The sequence below is a fragment of the Megalobrama amblycephala genome, linkage group LG4, assembly GCF_018812025.1.
Source record: "Megalobrama amblycephala isolate DHTTF-2021 linkage group LG4, ASM1881202v1, whole genome shotgun sequence".
Lineage (NCBI taxonomy): Eukaryota > Metazoa > Chordata > Actinopteri > Cypriniformes > Xenocyprididae > Megalobrama > Megalobrama amblycephala.
In genome coordinates this window covers 39,149,392-39,169,218 of record NC_063047.1, presented here as the reverse complement: position 1 = coordinate 39,169,218, position 19,827 = coordinate 39,149,392, and the positions used below count along the sequence as shown (strand labels likewise).

The 19,827-nt window shown below is 35.9% G+C and overlaps 1 protein-coding gene and 1 long non-coding RNA gene across 3 annotated transcripts in view; one reads left to right on the top strand and one right to left on the bottom strand.

The window, feature by feature from the left end:
- Window positions 1-86: 86 nt before the first annotated feature.
- ttc37 (tetratricopeptide repeat domain 37) overlaps window positions 87-19,827 on the top strand; it is a 25,105-nt gene continuing 5,364 nt past the window's right edge. The window contains exons 1-36 of one of the 2 annotated variants that reach the window (XM_048189179.1): window positions 87-187; window positions 402-494; window positions 617-760; window positions 906-997; window positions 2,593-2,668; window positions 2,822-2,965; window positions 3,103-3,201; window positions 3,295-3,403; window positions 3,633-3,773; window positions 4,014-4,115; window positions 4,212-4,336; window positions 4,800-4,886; window positions 4,978-5,081; window positions 5,195-5,321; window positions 5,428-5,607; window positions 5,767-5,891; window positions 7,599-7,849; window positions 7,962-8,064; window positions 8,190-8,372; window positions 10,074-10,218; window positions 10,309-10,387; window positions 10,483-10,544; window positions 10,631-10,687; window positions 10,793-10,861; window positions 10,946-11,020; window positions 11,626-11,767; window positions 12,228-12,321; window positions 12,702-12,779; window positions 12,862-12,986; window positions 13,137-13,260; window positions 13,357-13,581; window positions 14,324-14,396; window positions 14,479-14,532; window positions 14,607-14,718; window positions 17,512-17,640; window positions 18,354-18,478. In XM_048189179.1, coding sequence (XP_048045136.1) covers window positions 405-494; window positions 617-760; window positions 906-997; window positions 2,593-2,668; window positions 2,822-2,965; window positions 3,103-3,201; window positions 3,295-3,403; window positions 3,633-3,773; window positions 4,014-4,115; window positions 4,212-4,336; window positions 4,800-4,886; window positions 4,978-5,081; window positions 5,195-5,321; window positions 5,428-5,607; window positions 5,767-5,891; window positions 7,599-7,849; window positions 7,962-8,064; window positions 8,190-8,372; window positions 10,074-10,218; window positions 10,309-10,387; window positions 10,483-10,544; window positions 10,631-10,687; window positions 10,793-10,861; window positions 10,946-11,020; window positions 11,626-11,767; window positions 12,228-12,321; window positions 12,702-12,779; window positions 12,862-12,986; window positions 13,137-13,260; window positions 13,357-13,581; window positions 14,324-14,396; window positions 14,479-14,532; window positions 14,607-14,718; window positions 17,512-17,640; window positions 18,354-18,478 — 4,050 coding nt within the window. In that variant the 5' untranslated portion in view covers window positions 87-187; window positions 402-404. Of the gene's footprint in view, window positions 305-401; window positions 495-616; window positions 761-905; window positions 998-2,592; window positions 2,669-2,821; window positions 2,966-3,102; window positions 3,202-3,294; window positions 3,404-3,632; window positions 3,774-4,013; window positions 4,116-4,211; window positions 4,337-4,799; window positions 4,887-4,977; window positions 5,082-5,194; window positions 5,322-5,427; window positions 5,608-5,766; window positions 5,892-7,598; window positions 7,850-7,961; window positions 8,065-8,189; window positions 8,373-10,073; window positions 10,219-10,308; window positions 10,388-10,482; window positions 10,545-10,630; window positions 10,688-10,792; window positions 10,862-10,945; window positions 11,021-11,625; window positions 11,768-12,227; window positions 12,322-12,701; window positions 12,780-12,861; window positions 12,987-13,136; window positions 13,261-13,356; window positions 13,582-14,323; window positions 14,397-14,478; window positions 14,533-14,606; window positions 14,719-17,511; window positions 17,641-18,353; window positions 18,479-19,827 lie in introns of both variants that reach the window. The other variant, XM_048189180.1, reaches the window with a different exon arrangement.
- LOC125267498 overlaps window positions 18,474-19,827 on the bottom strand; it is a 2,198-nt gene continuing 844 nt past the window's right edge. The window contains exons 2-3 of the long non-coding RNA XR_007184686.1: window positions 19,126-19,248; window positions 18,474-18,748 (exon numbers count right to left, since the gene is read on the bottom strand). This is a non-coding gene — a long non-coding RNA (uncharacterized LOC125267498). The remainder of the gene's footprint in view (window positions 18,749-19,125; window positions 19,249-19,827) is intronic.

Genomic DNA, 19,827 nt, shown 5'->3' with positions numbered 1-19,827 from the left:
TAATAATATCTGATGTTTTATATTATAAACATCAAATAAATATAACTCATGGACATGAATAAATCGATTTTTAAAATTGTAGTGAAATAAAAACAATGTTTGTCGCGGTATAATGACGTCGCGTTAAACATCACGACACGCATGCGCCGTTTACTGTTTGCTGAATGGAAACTAACCAAGTTCAGGCGTACGTGGATTTCTTACAATACCATTCTAGAAATATAAAAATTGTCCTTGAAAATAAGTGTACTAATATGATAGTTTAGTTATTTTTACACGCTTTAATAAATAAGCATGTCTAAATGTCAGTAAGTTATCAGGCAGCATAACATACATAACTGTAAACATCCTTTACTACTGCTAATATTTTATTAACATTTATCTCTGTCAAATTATTTAAGAATATGTCCAGTAAAGAAGTGAAAGCTGAGCTGAAAAATGCAAGAGAAGCCATTAAAAATAAAGAGTTTAAAGAAGCTTTGAAACATTGTAAGGTAAGTGTTTTCTTCCTCTTGTCAGCATACAGTAAATAACATCTCATACTTTTGTATTGATTGACTGTATTTGCATGGGTAGGCATTTCACTCTCAAGTTAAACCATATTTCTGCACTCCAGGCTGTTCTCAAGCTTGAGAAGAATAACTATAATGCTTGGGTGTTCATTGGAGTGGCAGCCACAGAGCTGCAGCAGCCGGATCAGGCACAGATCGCCTACAGAAAGGCCTCTGAACTGGAGCCAGAGCAACTGCTGGCATGGCAGGTGGGTTGTAGTTTATCAACTTTAATGAATGGTCCAAAAATGTAGTGTTTATCTATGGACACAGTTCGTTAATTTGCTCTTTAATTATATTGTGCACTGCTAACCCAGCAATGAGAGATTTACTAGATGTGGATTTCTTTTACAGGGTTTAGCAAATCTGTACGAAAAAAGTGACCAAGCAGATTTCAAAGCTGAACTGCCAAAGATTTACCAGAGACTTATTACACTGTATGAAACGTAAGTAGAGTGGTATTCTTTCTCCTAGGATGATTTTAAACAGAAAAAAAAAATTTAATTCTAATTTAACGGATAGATTATAATAGCTTTAAACATGTACAAAGACCTTTTATTTTACCTTTTTGCATTTTTAATTTTAAGAAATTTAGCAGAGTTTCTTAGGTTTTGGAACCTTTTTAAATTTGACTTCACAGTAAATGTATAAAAATATTAAAATCAGTGAAATGTTTTGGTTATTATAATTATGCCAATCATTTTAGTTGAAATGTCCACAAAACATTTATTATCATGGATATGAGAATTGACAGGTTCTGTTTCAGGGCAGTAGAATAAAAGTTGAAATTGAAGATCTGAAATGTCTATCCACGCTCCATGACACTTGCGCGAATTATGGATGTAACTTCCGTTAAACTGTAAACAGTCAGTAAAATGCTCGCTCTATGAACGCAATAATACATTTTTTTAAACTGGGTAAAATGAGATGACATTATTCTACCCACACTTCAACCGTCGAACATTAAAATGACATTTAAAAGTGAAAAAAGCATCAATAAGGTACTTCCAACAGATCATGAAGAACCCCAAAAGCACTTTTTTTTTCCACAGCAATAACGGATGGGTTAAATATCACAGTAGTAATATATATTGGTAGCGGCTATTTGCACAACAGATGCTATTTTTTCACTAAGTACAAATAGCTGTAGATGCTATTTACACTAAGTGACAATAGCGGCATTTTGTTAGCGATATGCTGTTTACACTAGGTGAAAATAGCAATAAATTCTATTTACACCATGTAATATTATCAGTTCTTTGCAATAGGAGTAAACAGTAATTAGATACTATGTGCAAATAGTATCTGCCAATATTAAGTATAGATGCTATCTATACTTAAATTAATATTGGCAGATACTATTTGCACCTCAGTATTTTTGTACATTAACAGGATGCAATAATATCATAGAGTGTAAATGATTATATGTATGAAAATTATTAAATGCATGTGACCTTATTAGGAGAATAAAATCCTCCCTACACCTTCCCCAAACCCTACCCAATAAACACTTTTAATATTTTTAAACACTTGTTCGCAGTTTATTTCCACTTTTAGAACATTATTTTCGTTTTTATTGAAAATAAATGTGAGCTCGGCAAAAGGTGGATTCGAACCCGCGTTGATCGCGCTAAAAGCCAGGTCTGCGAGCCTTACTTTCATCATGATCCTGGATGTTCATTTGGTGTCATTGCCGTATTTGGTGCTTCGAGAATTTTAATTCAGAAACAATCCATTTCTTCTTTCTTCTTCTTTTTTTATTTTTTTTTATTTTTATATATAAGTAAGTTTCTAACTAGCTAACTTGTGGGCTTTTCCAAAAATATATTTCAAACATTGAGAAAAGTCATTGTGTTGTACACCATCATCATACATTATACCAAAATCCACTTCAGGGCATCTTGTTTCAGATCAAGTGATAAATCCTTTAACCCAAATAAAATATAGTTTTGTAACATGCCTCAATTAAAAAGGAGTACCATGCTACATGATACAGTTTGAACAGTTTGCTTGATCTGTGTCTGTTTTTCTGCATTTGCAGCTCAGACAAAGCAAAATGTTTCGAAGTGAGCAAGAAGTTGGTGGAAGTCTATCAGTCGGAGAAGAACTATTTACAGGTATGATCTTAATATGATTAAAAGGACTTGATGTTACAACAGAAGATTTAAGAGGACAGAACTGCACTGGTCTGTTACCTTCACAAATCTACACATTATTTCTAAAATCACCTTCAGGTTTGTATCTGCATATGTTTGTTACTCCACCCACAGGTGGCCAGAGTGTGGCGGAGGTTAATCCAGATGAAGGAGGGAGTGGAAGGGGTGGAGGATTCAGAGCTGCTGGAGCTGTGGAAGGAGATGACCAGACTCCTGCAGGACACTGTTGAGGATCAGGACAATGAGACTCAGCAGCACGTCAGTCCGATTCACCTGCTTTAGTTTTCAAATTCTGCTTTTTGAGAATTTTGAAGTGCTCTTTTTTGTACGTGCCCCAGGTTAATCTCAACACATATATTTTTACAAAGCCAACAGTGTGTTTCTTTCCTCAACAGCTGATATCAGCATTTGAAAGAGCTTTGAAAATGACAGTAGATGTGCCCAGTGAAGCCCACAGGAGCCTCTCACAGGATTACATTAAATGTCTTTCTAAGGTTGGCAAGCTGTATATGCCACAGTTATAATAATATACACAATAATAATTATTACTGAAACAAAGCAAATTTTTCATATTCTGTATCATATAGCTTCCTCATGAGGCGGCCAAGCTAAAAGAGGTTTGTGATGCTACGCTGTCCTGCTATCCAACACACTCCTACCCTCTAGAGGCCCTCAGTGAGCACTACATCAAATCAGGTCAGTTTATTTCCCCTGCAGGAGTCCTAGAAAAATAAAATCAGTGCCTATATATATATATATATATATATATATATATATATATATACATTCATTCATTCCTACCCAAAACTTTTAAACACTTAAGTACAAAAATAATCTCTGTTTGAAGAAAACGAAACTCATGTCTGAAATTTTAAAATGAACACCGCTTTCAGATAAATGTTCTTGTCTCTGATTATGCTGGTAGGTGACTGCAATGAAGAAGCTGTCTGTTGTTTCAACCGTCTCTCAGAACTGGATCCTAACAACTCACACGCTCACTTTGGTCTTGGTATTAAAGCTTGTCAGGATAAAAAATATGAGGATGCCATCAAAAGTATTGGTCTGGGTGAGTTCATGAATATCAAACAGAATTTACTGACGTTTGGGTTTTCAATCCAATAAGAATTGAGAGATGTGAATTACTTATAATGTAAGAAATGCATTATAACAAATCCTTTAAATACATTTTGATCGTTAATAGTGCATTTTAAGAACTTCTTGATTTATGTTCATGTTCAGCTATACAACATTAATTAAGTTCTCAGCAAACAGGATTTTTAAATCTTTTGTTGTGTTTTTCCTGCAGGACTGAAAGGGATGCGCTCGTCCATCATCGGGTGGTATAATCTGGCTCTGGCTCAACTAAAAATGCATAAATACTCTGACAGTGCCACATCTTCCAGCCAAGGTTATCATAAAAATAACTGCACATATGAAACACAGCTAACATGGCAACTATTTTAATCAACTGAGTGAACTAACAGAGTTTTTCTTTTGTGTTTAGGCCTGAAGTCGAGTGTGGGGAACTCTGATGATTGGACTCAAAAGCTGCAGAGGTTGAGACTAGATGCCCTGGTGAGGACTGGAAGAGACCAGGATGCTGATGAAGCTCTGCAGATGCTTGCACAGGTAAAGTTTTAAACCAAAGACGATACAGTGCTCCAGTCCTACAACAGAAACAAACACTACTGTTCAAAAGTTATTTATTTGATCAGAATACAGTAAAATCAGTAATATTGTGAATGTTATCCCAATTTAAAATGGCTGTTTTATATTTTTTATGTGTTTTAAAATGTAATTTATTTATGTGAGAGCAAAGTTGAATTTTCAGCAGCCATTACTCCAGTCTTCAGTGTCAAACATTTCTTGTTATCAATGTTGAAAACAGTTGTTTTCAGTATTTTTTTGATGAATCAAAAGTTCAAAAGTTCAAAACGGCATATATTTGAAATAGAAAACATTACAAACAGCTGAATAAAAGTGTTAATTTCTTAAACTTTTGAACTGTAGTATATATTTTGATTTTAAGGTATTTTAATATTTATTTAATAATTTATTTGATTGATATAATGTTGATAATTTCTCCTTTTAGATTTCAGATGCCAAAAATGACCCAGTGCTTTTAGCATTAAAGGGAAGAGCTCACTTGCAAAAAGGCCAAACTGAGGAAGCATTTCAGGTGAAATATTTTTCAACAGGAACATAATTCCTGAATAGCTTCTTTACCATCTAATATTTTAATATCTGTCATGCTGAAATGATTCTTAAAGGTTTCAGCTGAGCTGCTAAGCTCTCATCCAGGATCTGTGGAGGGTCTCACTCTGAGGGGGCTGACGCATGTTGCTAAAGAACAGCTCAAACAAGCTGAGGAGAGGTGTGAAATCCCTCCTACATACACACACACACACACACACACGCAATATCACAAACCAACATAGCTGTAAACACCATACACTGATCCTCCTGTTTTCTTTCTCTGTCTCACAGCTTTCTGGAGGCTTTATCCAGAAGCCCAGATGATGGGGAGTTATACTTCTTGCTGGGGCGCCTGTACTGGAACATGGGAGAGGAAATACGCAGGGACCGTAGCAAAGCCCATACACACTTGCTCAAGGTGAGGCCACCAATATCAGAACTGGCTCACTTTATCTTTTTATATAGACTCCAGTCTTTTGTCTTTGGATAAAACTACATAATGAATAGTTTTCTGTTGTTTTTAGGCTGCTAAACTGGACCCGTATCTTGGTTCAGTGTTTCGTTTCCTGGGTCATTACTACAGAGAGGTGGCAAAGGATCAGGGCAGAGCCAGAGGCTGCTATAAGAGAGCATTTGAGCTGGATTCCTCTGATGCAGAGGCTGGAGCGGCTACTGTAGACCTCAGCATGGAGCAGGGAGACATGGTGAGTGTAAACAAGTCTAGTTTATTAATTGAGGCTTTCCTCTACTTAGTTTTTCTCACCAAAATCTAATTTCATAATGTCGCAATTAACTTTTCTCGGTGTACAGGCTGTAGAAGACCGGGTAATGTATTAACTTTGTGATGTGCTCTATCCATTTAGGACTCAGCTCTGACTGTTCTGCAGTCTGTGACAGAGAGAGCCACTCCTGGCTCTGCTAAATGGGCCTGGATGAGGAGAGGTCTCTACCACCTCAAGATTGGCCAGCACCAACAGGCCATTGCAGAGTAAGTGAATCCATTTCAACTATAAGACATAAGTGGTAATAGGATTTGTTTAACTGGCCCTGGATGGCGTGATCAGCGGATATTTTAAAGATCAAGTCATTAACAGGTTTTTTTTTCTTTTCTAAAATTCTTATTAATAGAAAGCCTGTGTTACATAATTTTTGTGCCATTTACAATTGAAATGAGTGGCTTATTTCCAATTCAATTCTGGAATTTGGTAGCAAACAGGATTCAAAAGTAAAATTTGAATTTGAGTTTCAGGAAGTAGAAATGGAATTGAATGGAATGGAATGGAATTCAGAAAAACTCATATTATTGCTGTACATTTTAATAATTGTTTTCAATTGTAATTAATCAAATACCGATAAAGCAATTTGTATTTTACTTATTTTAGTTTAATAATACAAAACATTTTTATAGAGTTTATTTCCCAGAATCCCAACGTTAATTTAGCCCCAAGTCTTCAAGGTGCACTTCAGGGTCACCAAATATTAAATGTGGAAGTTAAGAATTAGACAAAGGGTGTCTCATTTAGCTCCCTTGCTCCCCAGCTTGTGAATCGGTATATTGTGTAAGCAAATCCAGGCACTGGTAAAGACCCTGGCTCACTACACATTGGAACAGTGATTACTCAATTTCTGGCAACATCTTAAAATGTCAACGTACAATGTTGTAGAACGTCATCGCTGGTATTAATCAACAACAGGCATGACCTGTATCTTTCTGATATTATTTGTTATGCTTTGTAAACACATTGTTATATATATATATATATATATATATATATATATATATATATATATATATATATATATATATATATATATATATATATATGAATATATGAATATATATATATATATATATATATATATATATATATATATATATGAATATATTGTTATTTGTTCTTACAACATTTAAGCTGAATATTAATTCTAAATGTTAAAATAGGTGATATATATATATATATATATATATATATATATATATATATATATATATATATATATATATATATATATGAATATATTGTTATTTGTTCTTACAACATTTAAGCTGAATATTAATTCTAAATGTTAAAATAGGTGAGTTAACTACCTGTCTAGCGATGTGTGTTTATGCTGACATATAATAAAAATGGTTTGTCTTTTCAAATGTTCTATTTAGTGATATATATATATATATATATATATATATATATATATATATATATATATATATATAATATATATATATATATATATATTTATATTTATTTTTATTTATATTTATATTTATATTGAGTTGGCTTATGTGTTTTATGTTTCATGCTTCAGAAATGTGATGTAATTGGGAGCATAGTGAGCATCGATGGGATTTTTCAGAGAGTGAACATTCCACTAGAAGGATTTTGCAACTGAGACAGGCTTTAAAATGGCCAACTCCCTGATCAGTACCCTGACTACAGAACTTGGGAACAGACTGAGATGCACCCAAAAACTGTGCACATCCAGTAGGCAAAAACCTCATTGAGGATGCTGAACTACAAAAAAAAAAATTAACAAAAAGGGAAAAAAATTGGTACACCACAGCTCCATAAATAGAAAAAAATATTGTTTTTTGCACGTTGTCACCTTAATCTAGCCATATGGCTGTAAAATATAAATGGCACCAAATTTACACCAAACATTTGAAAAGTTACTCATGTTTTTGCTGTGGTTTCAGTCTGCAGGCGGCGTTAAGGGCTGATCCTCAGGACTGGGTGTGCTGGGAATGTTTAGGTGAGGCTTATCTGAACCGCAGGAGTTTCACAGCTGCTCTGAAAGCCTTTGATAAAGCACATCTACTTCAGCCCACCTCCATCTACAGCCTCTATCAGACGGCCGCCATCAAACAGATCCTGGGGCGGTTTAAAGAGGCTGCCTCAGAGTACAGGCAGATCTTAGAGCAGGAGGAATATGTGCCGGCATTGAAAGGTTTGTGTGATTTCTGCATTAATGTTTTAATCTCTCAGGTTAATAACTATTTCATCCAGTATTCAAAACTGTAGTGCTCCATAAAGCATCTTTACTGTGTTTCGATTCTCAGGTCTGGGTGAATGCTTGTTAGCCTTGGCTAAAAGTGCACTGGATGACTATCTTGATGGAAGAGCTGTAGATTTGATACAGAATGCCATCCATTACCTCTTCAGGTAAAGTTTATCATGAATTTTTGTACCTCATTCTTTAAAGTTGTGTCTAACCATGTCAGGTGAGTTTGATGGGTGTCATTGAGTTGGTATTGATGTAATTTCTCTCTTTGTTTCATTGTTCTCAGTGCTGTAAAGCAAAGACCAGACCTGTCATGTCTATGGAAGTTACTTGGTGATGCCTGCACCACTTGCAGAGCTGTGTCCACGAACCGAGTCAAAGTGCTGGTTCCTGGAGCTCTATGTGGAATGGATCCACCCAATCAGAGCCATACACTGAGCCAGAGACAGCTCCTCACTGTAGGAGAAAGGTAAGAGAGACACAATTACATGAAAATACATCACACTTGCTGTATAAAAGTCTATCATAATGTGTCTTTTGGGGCTCATCTTTAGAAAATAAATGTTCAACATCCTGGCTATGTATTAATTTACTAACTTAACAACTTTTTTATTATTCACACAACATACTAACATACTAGCTTTCTAAATTTTGGGGTCAGTAAGAGTTTTTTACAGTAATACAGGCATTTTATTCTGCAAGGATGCATTAAATTAGACAAAAGTCACAGTAAATAATTTTATAATGTTACGAAAGATTTCAATTTTAAATAAATACTCTTCTTTTGAACTTTCTATTTATCAAAGGATCCTGAAAAAATTTATCACAGGAATACATTACATTTTAAAATAAATTAAATATATATTAACATTTATTTTAAATGTTAAAGGATTAGTTCACTTTCTAATTAAAATTTCCTGATAATTTACTCACCCCGAAAAGAAATTAAGGTTTTTGATGAAAACATTCCAGGATTATTCTCTTTATAGTGGACTTCAATGGAGCCCAAATGGTTGAAGGTCAAAATTACAGTTTACAGTGATCCCAGACGAGAAATAAGGGTCTTATCTAGAGAAACCATCGCTCATTTTCTAAAATAAATTTTAACTTTTATACATTTTAACCATAAATGCTCATCTTGAACTAGCTCTCTTCTTCTCTATTTGAATTCCAGAAGTGTAGACACTGCTAAGTGTATTACTGCCCTCCACAGGTCAAAGTTTGAACTAAATTGTCATATACAATATGCTAGTGTAAGTATATAACAATTTATTTCAAACTTTGACCTGTGGAGGGCAGTAATACACTTAGCAGTGTCTACACTGCTGGAATTCTAATAGAGAAGAAGAAGAGAGCTAGTTCAAGATGAGCATTTATTGTCAAAACTTATATAATTTCTTTCTTTCTTTCTTTCTTTTTAGAAAATGAGTGATGGTTTCTCTAGATAAGACCCTTATTCCTCATCTGGGATCATGTAGAACACTTTGAAGCTGCACTGAAACTGTAATTTTGACCTTCATCTGTTTGGAGGCCATTGAAGTCCACTATAAGGAGAAAAATCCTGGAATGTTTTCATCAAAAACCTTAATTTCTTTTCGACTGAAGAAAGAAAGACATGAACATCTTGGATGACATGGGGATGAGTAAATTATCAGGAAATTTTAATTTGAAAGTGAACTAATCCTTTAATAACATTTCATAATATTACTGTTTTTATTGTATTTTCGATCAAATAAAACAGCCTTATTTCAGTTACTTATATGTTGTTGAATGTTTAAATTATATTAATGTATAAACCATATTTTGGGGTGGTCTACATAAATCTATCCAAAAATGTCTGCTTATGATTAGTTGAATTGATACAGAAACATATTGAACTAAATGGTGAAAAGAAGACTGGGGGTCTCCCCATTGAAAAGATAGATAGATAGATAGATAGATAGATAGATAGATAGATAGATAGATAGATAGATAGATAGATAGATAGATAGATAGATAGATAGATAGATAGATAGATAGATAGATAGATAGATAGATAGAGATTAGTAGAAAATTATGACAGACAGACAGACAGATTAGTAGAAAATTATGATGGATGGATAAACAAACAAGACAACAAATGAATACAAATAAATTATTATTATTCTGTAATGAATCTATATTTTATCAGGTGCTTTGGTCATGCTTTGAAACTGATGCCGGAGGCCCCCAGTCTGTGGTGTGACCTCGGCCTGAACTATTACCACCAATCCAGACTGCTCAGCTGCCTGTTTCCTGAGGAGGATCCCCAGCCTCTGCTGGAGAAAGCCTTGCAGGTACGTGACCTGACCTGAGATCAGTTGTTCATAATGCTTAGATGAAGATTTGTTTTAACAGGCTCTTTTGGTTTGGATCTCTTTTGGCAGTGTGTGAAGAAGGCGATCATGCTGGACAGTGCTAATCACACATACTGGAACGCCCTCGGTGTCGTCGCCATGGCAAAGGGTAGATACACGTGATGTGCATAATTACATTAGTCTGTATTCCATAACTGTTTTGTGTTTCTTGTGTTAATATTATATTCTGCTTTTATATTTTAGGAATAGAAAACTTTGCACTTGCACAACACAGTTTCATCAAATCAGTAAAAGCTGAGTCAAATGTAAGTAATGCAAGAAAAGTAAACTGGTTCCTTATTATTAAACATTTGTGTTGATGCAAGTAATGTATGTTTCGGTTATTTTTTAGAATGTGGTTGCATGGACTAACCTTGGTGCTTTGTATCTGAAGAAGGGAAATATAGAGGTAATGTGTTTTTTTTTTTTTTATTATTATTATTATTTTTTTTTTTTTTAGCTTGACTTTATTTGTATTAGAGAGCCATGCTGATTTCTACGTTATTTGTTTTAGCTCTCTCATGAAGCTTTCAAGATTGCTCAGTCTCTAGAGCCCCTCTATGTGAACTGCTGGATCGGACAGGTACACTTCAGATTAGACCTAGAGTTCATATCTTTAGTCCGCACTACTACACACAAGACATCTAACTTCTTTCTCATCATACAGGCCCTTATTGCTGAGACCGTTGGCAGTTATGACACCATGGACCTTTTCAGACACACCACAGAACTGAGCACTCATGTATGTCTAGTTATTTCTAAACTCACACTACCATTCAAAAGTTTGGGGTTCATTGTTTTTTTTTTTTTTTTTTTTTTTTTATGTATTTGAAAGAAGTCTCTTATGCTCACCAAGACTGCATCTATTTGATCAAATATACATAATATGCATAAAATATTATTACAATTTAAAGTACCTGTTTTCTATTTTAATATATTTTAAAAAGTAATTTATTCCTGTGATGGCAAAGCTGTATTTTCAGCACCATTACCCCAGTCTTCAGTGTCACATGTTCCTTGAGGAATCATTCTAATATGAGAAACATTTCTCTGCTTAATGTTTTTGTGGAAACTGTGATTTTTTTTTTTTTTTTTTTTTTCTCTTTTTTTCAGGATTCTTTGAATAGAAAGTTCAAAAGAAAAGCATTTATTTGAAATTGACTTTTTAAATAAGGTTATAAATGTCTTTACTCTCACTTTTAATGAATTTAATGCATCCTTGCTGAATAGAAGGACACGTTACTTTAAAAAAAAGTTGACCCCAAACTTTTGAAGTGTATAGTTTATTTTTAGGTTCAGACTATTACTGTATGTTTTTCTTGCAGTAACATGTGTGTTTGATGTTAGACTGAGGGAGTGAAGGGTTACGCGTACTGGGTTTGCTCCACGCTGCTGGACAGGAGCAACAGAGACTCAGAGCTCTACCTCTACAACATAGTCCAGATGAACGCCGTCTCTGCTGCCCAGGTGGCTCTGAGCAAGTACACTGGTATGAGAACACAAAAACATCATACTGTATTAAAATATTACGAGGTTATTTAAGGGTCTGTCATTTGTTGTCTGATCACAAACCAATTTTTGCCAAAAGAAAATACAGTACCTAATCTAAAATAGAGATTGTTTGTCTCTCTCATGTTAAAATGTTTTAAGTAAAACTAAAAAGTAATTTATAATGTGTAACCATCATAAAGTAAATGTAAATGCATTAATATGGCACTGTATGCATGTACAGGACCCTGCTCCATCTCTCAGCCCTTTAGCCTGAAAACAGTTTAAGACCCCTGATGTATTGAATGATTTCACCAGCAATGCAGGTGGAATGGCTAGACACTTTTAAAAATGTGTTTCTCCCTAAATATTTAGGAAATGATCCATGTGACAGTGACACATTATTTGAAGATGGAGAGAGGTAATGAAGCTCAGTGTATTGTCTCTTTTTTTTATACCAGAGAGGATTCAAACCGACCCTGACGCCTTCATCATGCTCGGATACCTGAACACACACCTGCAGCTGAGGAAACAGGCCACTGTGGCATATCGCAGGTTTGCCACATCTAGCTATTTTTCTAGCTATTTTTAACTTTTCCGGCCTCTTATTGCTACTGTCCCAACTTTTTTGGAATGTGTAGCTCTCATGAAATCCAAAATGAGCCAATATTTGGCATGGCATTTCAAAATGTCTCACTTTCAACATTTGATATGTTATCTATATTCTATTGTGAATAAAATATAAGTTTATGAGATTTGTAAATTATTGCATTCCTTTTTTATTCACAATTTGTACAGTGTCCCAACTTTTTTGGAATCGGGTTTGTATATAATAATTTAAAGAAAATGCCTAAAATATGCTGCCTAAAGTTTCTGACACTGATCCAGGCCATATTGGTATTAAATCATTCTTGGATATTTTCCATTCTCAACAGAGCTGTCGAGTTGCTTCAGGCATCTCCTCACACAGACAAGCTCAGCTTTGCTCTGAGGGGTTACGGACGTGCCCTCAGGTAAAAATCACTATGCCCTCCTCTATAATAATGTCATAGTTATCAGTATGAAATAATGTTTATTTTATAATGTCTCTGTCAGTGATGATGGACAGTGGGAAGAAGCAGTGCGTATTTTTTCTTCCACATCACTAGAAGAGCTGCATGATCTCATCGGTCTGGCGCTCGCCTGTTTCAAAATCGGTCGCCTGCCAGAGAGCATTCAGGGTGAGCTGTCATAGCTGTTTTGCTTTTGGTCACTGGTAACATCTTGAATTGAAACAGTCCCTACAATGCCTTCTGAAACTACTCAAGATTGTGATTGCTTGTGTTACTGAGGGTGTGCATGTACACTTGTGTTTGTGCACTCATTTCCAGCCTATGAGAAAGCCCTTGCAGTTGCCTCTAGTGAGAAGGAAAAGGCCTGTGTACTCACTGCACTGGCCCTGATACAGCACAGGCTGGGCAGCATGGATCATGCCAAAACACTTCTCTTCAAGTGGTGAGCCAACTACTCAACTGTCTAAGAGAAACACATTCTCTGCTTCAGTAGTCAAAAGCAAAACCTATCTCCTCTTGTTTATGTTTGTGTGTGTAGCTCCATGCTTAAAGAGCCCATCCCAGAGAGCCTGCAGTGTCTCTGTGCTCTGGGTTTGGCTCATGGGGACGTGACCCTGGCAAGTGCTACACTCGCCGAGCTGCTGAAACTGGGGGAACCTGTAGGAGGCGCTGTGGAGGAGTACTGTCTGCTCACTTGCACCCTGCTGGCCCTGAAGGGCAACTTTAGCGGTGTACATAGAGAGGCTTCTAGGGCTATACACAGGTACTGTATAATATTTAGAGATAGTTTCTCCTAATTAGATACAACATAAACTTTTGTTTCCATGACAATCTTTTTTTTTTTTTTTTTTTTTTTTTTATCAAAATGCATCAAAAATGTTGTTTTCAACATTGATAATTGATAATGTTTCTTGAGCAGCAAATCAGCATATTAGAATGAGAATAAGAATTTATGAAGGATCATGTGACACTTAAGAATTGATGCTGAAAATTCTGTTATGTTATGTTATGTTATGTTATGTTATGTTATGTTATGTTATGTTATGTTATGTTATGTTATGTTTATAAGATGGTTAATTGTAGCAGGAAAGTCCACCTGGAGCCAGACTTAGATCGAATTAAATTAACGTCAGTTGTTGCTTTTCAGCTGAAGCCCGGACACATCTATTATTGGATATTTGTCCGGCCCCATTATGTCTTGTTGAGTGGGGAATTGAGGGCTTTGATTAAATCGAGTGCACTTCTTTATTTGCCCAATAGCAAGTGACCTTTTAATGTTCTCCTTTAATCTGCATAGTACAAAGACATGAAAACACTCAAATACCATTAAAGGGAAGACCCTTTAATCTAATTAACCTCAGGTGTCAGTCATTGCATTTGGTTAAATAACCCAAATGTCAAATGAGGTACCAGAACACACCAGTATTATAAGAATTCTTTTTTCTTTTGTCAGCCATTTCATAATTAAAAAAAAAAATGTGTTTCTGACAACTTCTATTCTGTAGGAACCCAGGGAATCCATCTCTCTGGGCTCTTCTCTCCAGACTGGTGCCACAGTACTGCCCCAACAAAGCCAGTGTGAGTAAAGGAATAATTCTCCTGTTATAAAAGTACTGGTTGTAAAATATTAGTGTTCATGTAGTTTTTATATTTTCATTAGGGAGGCGCTGTGGCCGGCAGTGTGGCATGTCATGCCAGCTTGACACTTGGAAAGGTAAGTTGACATTTGCGGATGAAATAATACGCCAAGATCTGTCCATTAAAGAGCTCAACTCTTTCCATCTGTAGAGGGCGTTGCTGTACAGTGGAGTGAATCAGTTGGCCTCAGGCCGCCACTCTGGTGAGGACAGAAGACGCAATGCTCTGAAAACAATCCAGAGAGCTGTGCTGCTGTGCCCAGGTGAACTGAGTTCCAGTCTTAAGTTTTCTTTCAGATAGTGTTACTAATGTTATGTTAACCTAATTGTGTAGCATTAAGACTGCAAGCAAAATAAAAAGTGATTGCTGAGAGATGAGCGCGACACGTCTCAAGAGCAGTGGAACTTATGTTATGCCGCAGCCGCTGCTTCTGCTTCTTCCAGTCAAGTCAATAGAGGGTATACACATGATGTCACCGTCAACCATTATGACTGTGGTTACGCCCACTGAGTGGCAAAAGACTGAGTGACAGTTGAATGCTGCGAAAAACACACAAAACACATCCAAAATGGGAAAGACTGACTGTACAAATAGCTTTGACACACAATCTGAGGTATATTTTTACAGACTGCTGAAAGCTACAGAAAAAAGAAGCTAATAGGTCGCTGCAATTCACAGAAACAGCTGTGAATTGTGTCATAATGTTGGATTTTGGAGTAAAATCATACCCTATATATTGTATTGTTATATATTGTGTTGAAAACTCATCAATTAAATATTTCTTATATTCTGCAATTGGGTGTTTTTAAATAAACACTGACAAAAACTATACAATTTTTAGGGCTGGAAGATATGACGAAATATATAACATTGATATAAGTGATCACTCTGATTTAGATCTACCTATATTGTATTTATATAAAGTGTTCACAGGCAGATTTGCTTTATGTATTTCCCCGGCGTTGAAATCAGGCACATATAAATGTCAGGAAACACGACTCCTGGCTGCATGTCAATATTTATGGATTAGGTTTCTTTGACATGTCATAAGGAACACTTTCCAGCAGGAAAGTGATGTCTATGCATAGGGTATGCATCGTCGTCACATTCCCACCGGAACACGCTCCGTCAGCTGGACTGAGTGTCAAAAGAACCTGCTGCATGACTGGATTTAATAGGGGAGGCTGCAAAAACATGAGTAAAACAAACGATTACACTAAAGGTTAGGCACAAAAGTGTTCCTTATAACATGTCAAATAAACCTAATCCATGGATATTGACATGCAGCCAGGAGTCGTGTTTCCTGACATTTATATGTGCCTGATTTCGATGCCGGGGAAATACATAAATCAAATCTGCCTGTGAACACTTTATATAACTACAATATAGGTAGATCTAAATCAGAGTGATCACTTATATCAATATTATATATATCGTCATATTGTCCAGCCCTAAAACTTGTATAGTTTTTGTCAGTGTTTTTTTTAAAACACCCAATTACGCAGAATATAAAATGGTAAATATTTAATTGATGAGTTGTCAACACAATACATAACAATACAATATAAAGGGTATGATTTTACCCCAAAATCCAACATTTTGACACTAAATGATAACTGCAAATCCATGATTCTCTGCCTGAGTCCAGTTGTTTCTGTGAATTGCAGTGATCCGCTTGCTTCTTTTTCTGTTGCTTTCTGCAGTTTTTAAATATATACCTCAGGTTTTGTGTCAAAGCTGTTTGTACAGTCAATCACAAAGCTCTTTCCCGTTTTGGAAGTGTTTTGTGTGCATTTGCGGCATTCACGCTGAAAACCAATGCTGCCACTCAGTCTTTTTTGCCACTCAGTGGGTGGACGTCATAACGGTGACGTCACATGCATACCCTCCTATAGGGGCTGGCTGCAGACTTAAGGGGCGAGTGGAGCTCCACTCAAAAGAGGAAATACGTCACCTCCACTAGTGGAGCTAGCTACAGCTATGGCTACTTGGCATGCGCACATTTAATTACTGTATTTGCATTATTGTAAGGGTAGGTTTAGGGTCGGTGTAGGTGTAGACGTTAGTAAAACACAAGTGGAGGTGACGTATTTCCTGTTCGAGAGTGGAGCTCCATGGTCTGCAGCCAGACCCACCTCGGTTAAGTATATGTGGGGTGACGCAGCGCTGTTTTATCATATTAGATACATTTGTGTGTTGAAAGTTGTTATAATGCTACTCTGCGTTCGTTCAGTGGCTGTGATGAGACACTGTTGCACACTGCAGTTATCTAGATTGATATTAGGCATGGTAAGATTTAAACAATAAAACTTACTGTGTTGAGCTATATAACATGATTAGTTTTCTGTCGATGAAGGTATCCAAACACCTGTCCAAACAAAAAATGTATCCAAACAATGAATGTACTGCTCACCTTTGGTGTTTCCATGGTTTCTACAAAATAAAACCAGAAACCGAGGGTAACACGGGTATGACGTCATTGATAGGCAACGCACGGACATGGTCCGTGTTCTGGTTAAAATAGCTTATTTCTCTGGATTTAAATATTCTTGGAAACATTTGGGATAATGTAAGTGCACAAGTCAACAAAATATATAACATTGTTCTAGTGGTTTTTGGATATTTTAATCCAAAGATCTTACATATTGTGCCTTTTTAAGGATTACAAGAGCACTTTGTAATAAACAATGAAATATATATAGACAAAAAAAGGCATTACAGTGAGAGCAAACCTGAGTATATGTCAAACTGTTGTAATGAGTTGTTGTTAATGTAGTTTTGGACAGAACACACTCTTCTCTAAACCTAAAATGATGAAAATGTTCCATTTGGATACTGAGAACCGTGCATTAAACGTGTCAGCAGGAGTAAGTGCCAAGTGTAATGCTGAGAGAGTATTCAGAGAGAAGCCTGGTCTATGTTAAAAGTTTGAGAGGACAGAGACTCTGAGACATCAATATATCAGCCAGATGAAATATTTCTCTGCAGCATAGGTAAGATGACAGTGATTCAGTGTTGGATTGATGTCCTTTGTCTTTCTGTATGACAAACACAGATGATCCTGCTGGATGGGCGGGGCTAATGGCCGCCTGTCACACAGAGAACACGGCATGCTTACTCTCAGGCTCCGCCCCTCGCAGAGAAGATCTTGAGAAGGCGCACATGACCCTGGTGTCTGAAAAAGGTCTGAGACTTTGTATATTATGCGTATATGCTAAATAATGGTAAAAAAAATTGGAATTACAATTTTTGTGTTTTTGAAAGAAGTTCAAGGCTGTATTTATTTATTCAGAAATACAGAAAAACAGTAATATTGTGAAATATCATTACAATTTAAAAGAACTGTTTTCTATTTGAGTATATTTTAAAATAGAATTTATTCCTGTGATGGCAAAGCTGAATTTTTCATCATTCTAATATGCTGATTTGCTGCTCAAGAAACATTTCTTCTTATTATCAATGTTGAAAACAGTTGAGTTGCTTAATATTTTTGTGGAAACTGTCATACACTACCTTTCAAAAGTTTGGGGTAAGTAATAAAAAAAGGTGAGAAATTAATACTTGTATTTAGCAAGGACACATTAAATTGATCAAACATGACAGTAGAGACATTTGTAATGTAACAACAAATTTCTATTTCAAATAAATGTGGTTCTTTTGAACTGTCTTATTCATCAGAGAATTCTGGAAAAAAAAAAAAAAAAAAAAAAAACGTATCACGGTTTCCACAAAAATAGCAGCAAAAGCTGCTTTCAACATTGATTAATAATAGGAACAATTATTAATAATATAGCGGCAATAATAATTGAGCACCGAATCATTGCAATGATTCCAAACTTTTGACATGCTGATGAGAACATGGCTATAAGACTGCTTGCTTTGTGTGTCTGTTCTCAGTGAAGGGCCTGCATGGAGAGGACGGGCTCTTGGCTCAGGCTCTGGAGGGCTGGGTGCTGCAGCAGGCCGTGACTGGACTCAAACAGAGTGGCCAATATGACCAGGCAGAAACTCTTTGCTCCCAGGTACGCACACATATGCACACTCTCCGTTTCTGTGTCACGCTGTCCCCTATTGATTCGTCTCTCCTCGGCTCTCGGACGCAGGTGCAGACACAGACAGATTCAAGGGCTTTAGAGCAGAACATTGTGCCCGTTTCATGGCACCATCTGTCTAGTATCCATCTATGGCTCTCATATGCTCAAAACACGAGCTGTTACGCTTTGGGTGTGTCTGTAGTGCAGGGGTGTCCAATCCTGCTCCTGAAGGACCAAAATTCTGTAGAGTTGCTCCAACTTGCTCCAAAAAAGACATAGAAAGGGAAGAAATAAAACATGACTTAAAAGACTGGCGAATTTGAAGAGGAGGTTTGTTACATAATTTTGGGACAGCAATTGAAAATGATCAGCAGCATGATCTAGTTGTTTTTCACACACAGCCAATATAATCTTCATATCTATACACACAATTACAGTCGGAAAGATGCAAAATTTATTTTGCATGCTCAAAGTACAGATGTGGTGTTATTTTAATATACTTTTGTTAATTTAACCAGTTTAGTGACAAAGAAACTGCATTTAAAATCTAAATTAAATATTAATGTGTAAACAATTTATGCACTAATCCAGAAAAATAAGCAGATTTTGACATGCTCATGACAGATATCACTCACTACATGCTTTCGGTCGCTCTCAATGCTTTCTTCAATCTGCTGCCAATTCCGCAGTTTCCTATGTAGAGTGTAGCTCGGCTCTCAAAAACTCCCACTCTGCTTCGCTTACTCCGTGTCCGTGGACTAAAATTGGTATGTCAGACAAAGGAAACATTCAAGATGTGCAGTGTTTGTTCAGAATCACTGATTAACCTATTTTAATTTAAACTATTATTAAATGTGTGACTTCATTAGGTTACACCATTGAAAGTGATTTTTAAGCGTTAGATCCATGTATAAATAGATTTTTACAGTGTTGTTATGCTAGAAATTTTAAGAACATTAATGTAAAATTGTTGCTGAAATTTGACTAACTTGGTTATTCTGATCTTGACACATAAATATACATCATTGAATAAGTTGGTAACACTTTTACAGTGTTTGTTACACGTTACATGTAGTTACTAGAAATTGTGCATAATTACATGCAACTAACCTTAACCACACCCTAATCCTAGCCCTATAGTAAGTACATGTAGTTAATTATTATTACTCAGTACTTAAATGTATGATTAAACTGTAACACGGACACCTTAAAAAAAGTCTTTTAAAAGTAATTTTTTGTGCTTAAAGTTCTGGACAAAGTATAGACAAATGTTTAACATTTTGTACATTCACATAACTGTGTACCTGAATAGCTCTTTTATATAAGAGGACTATCTC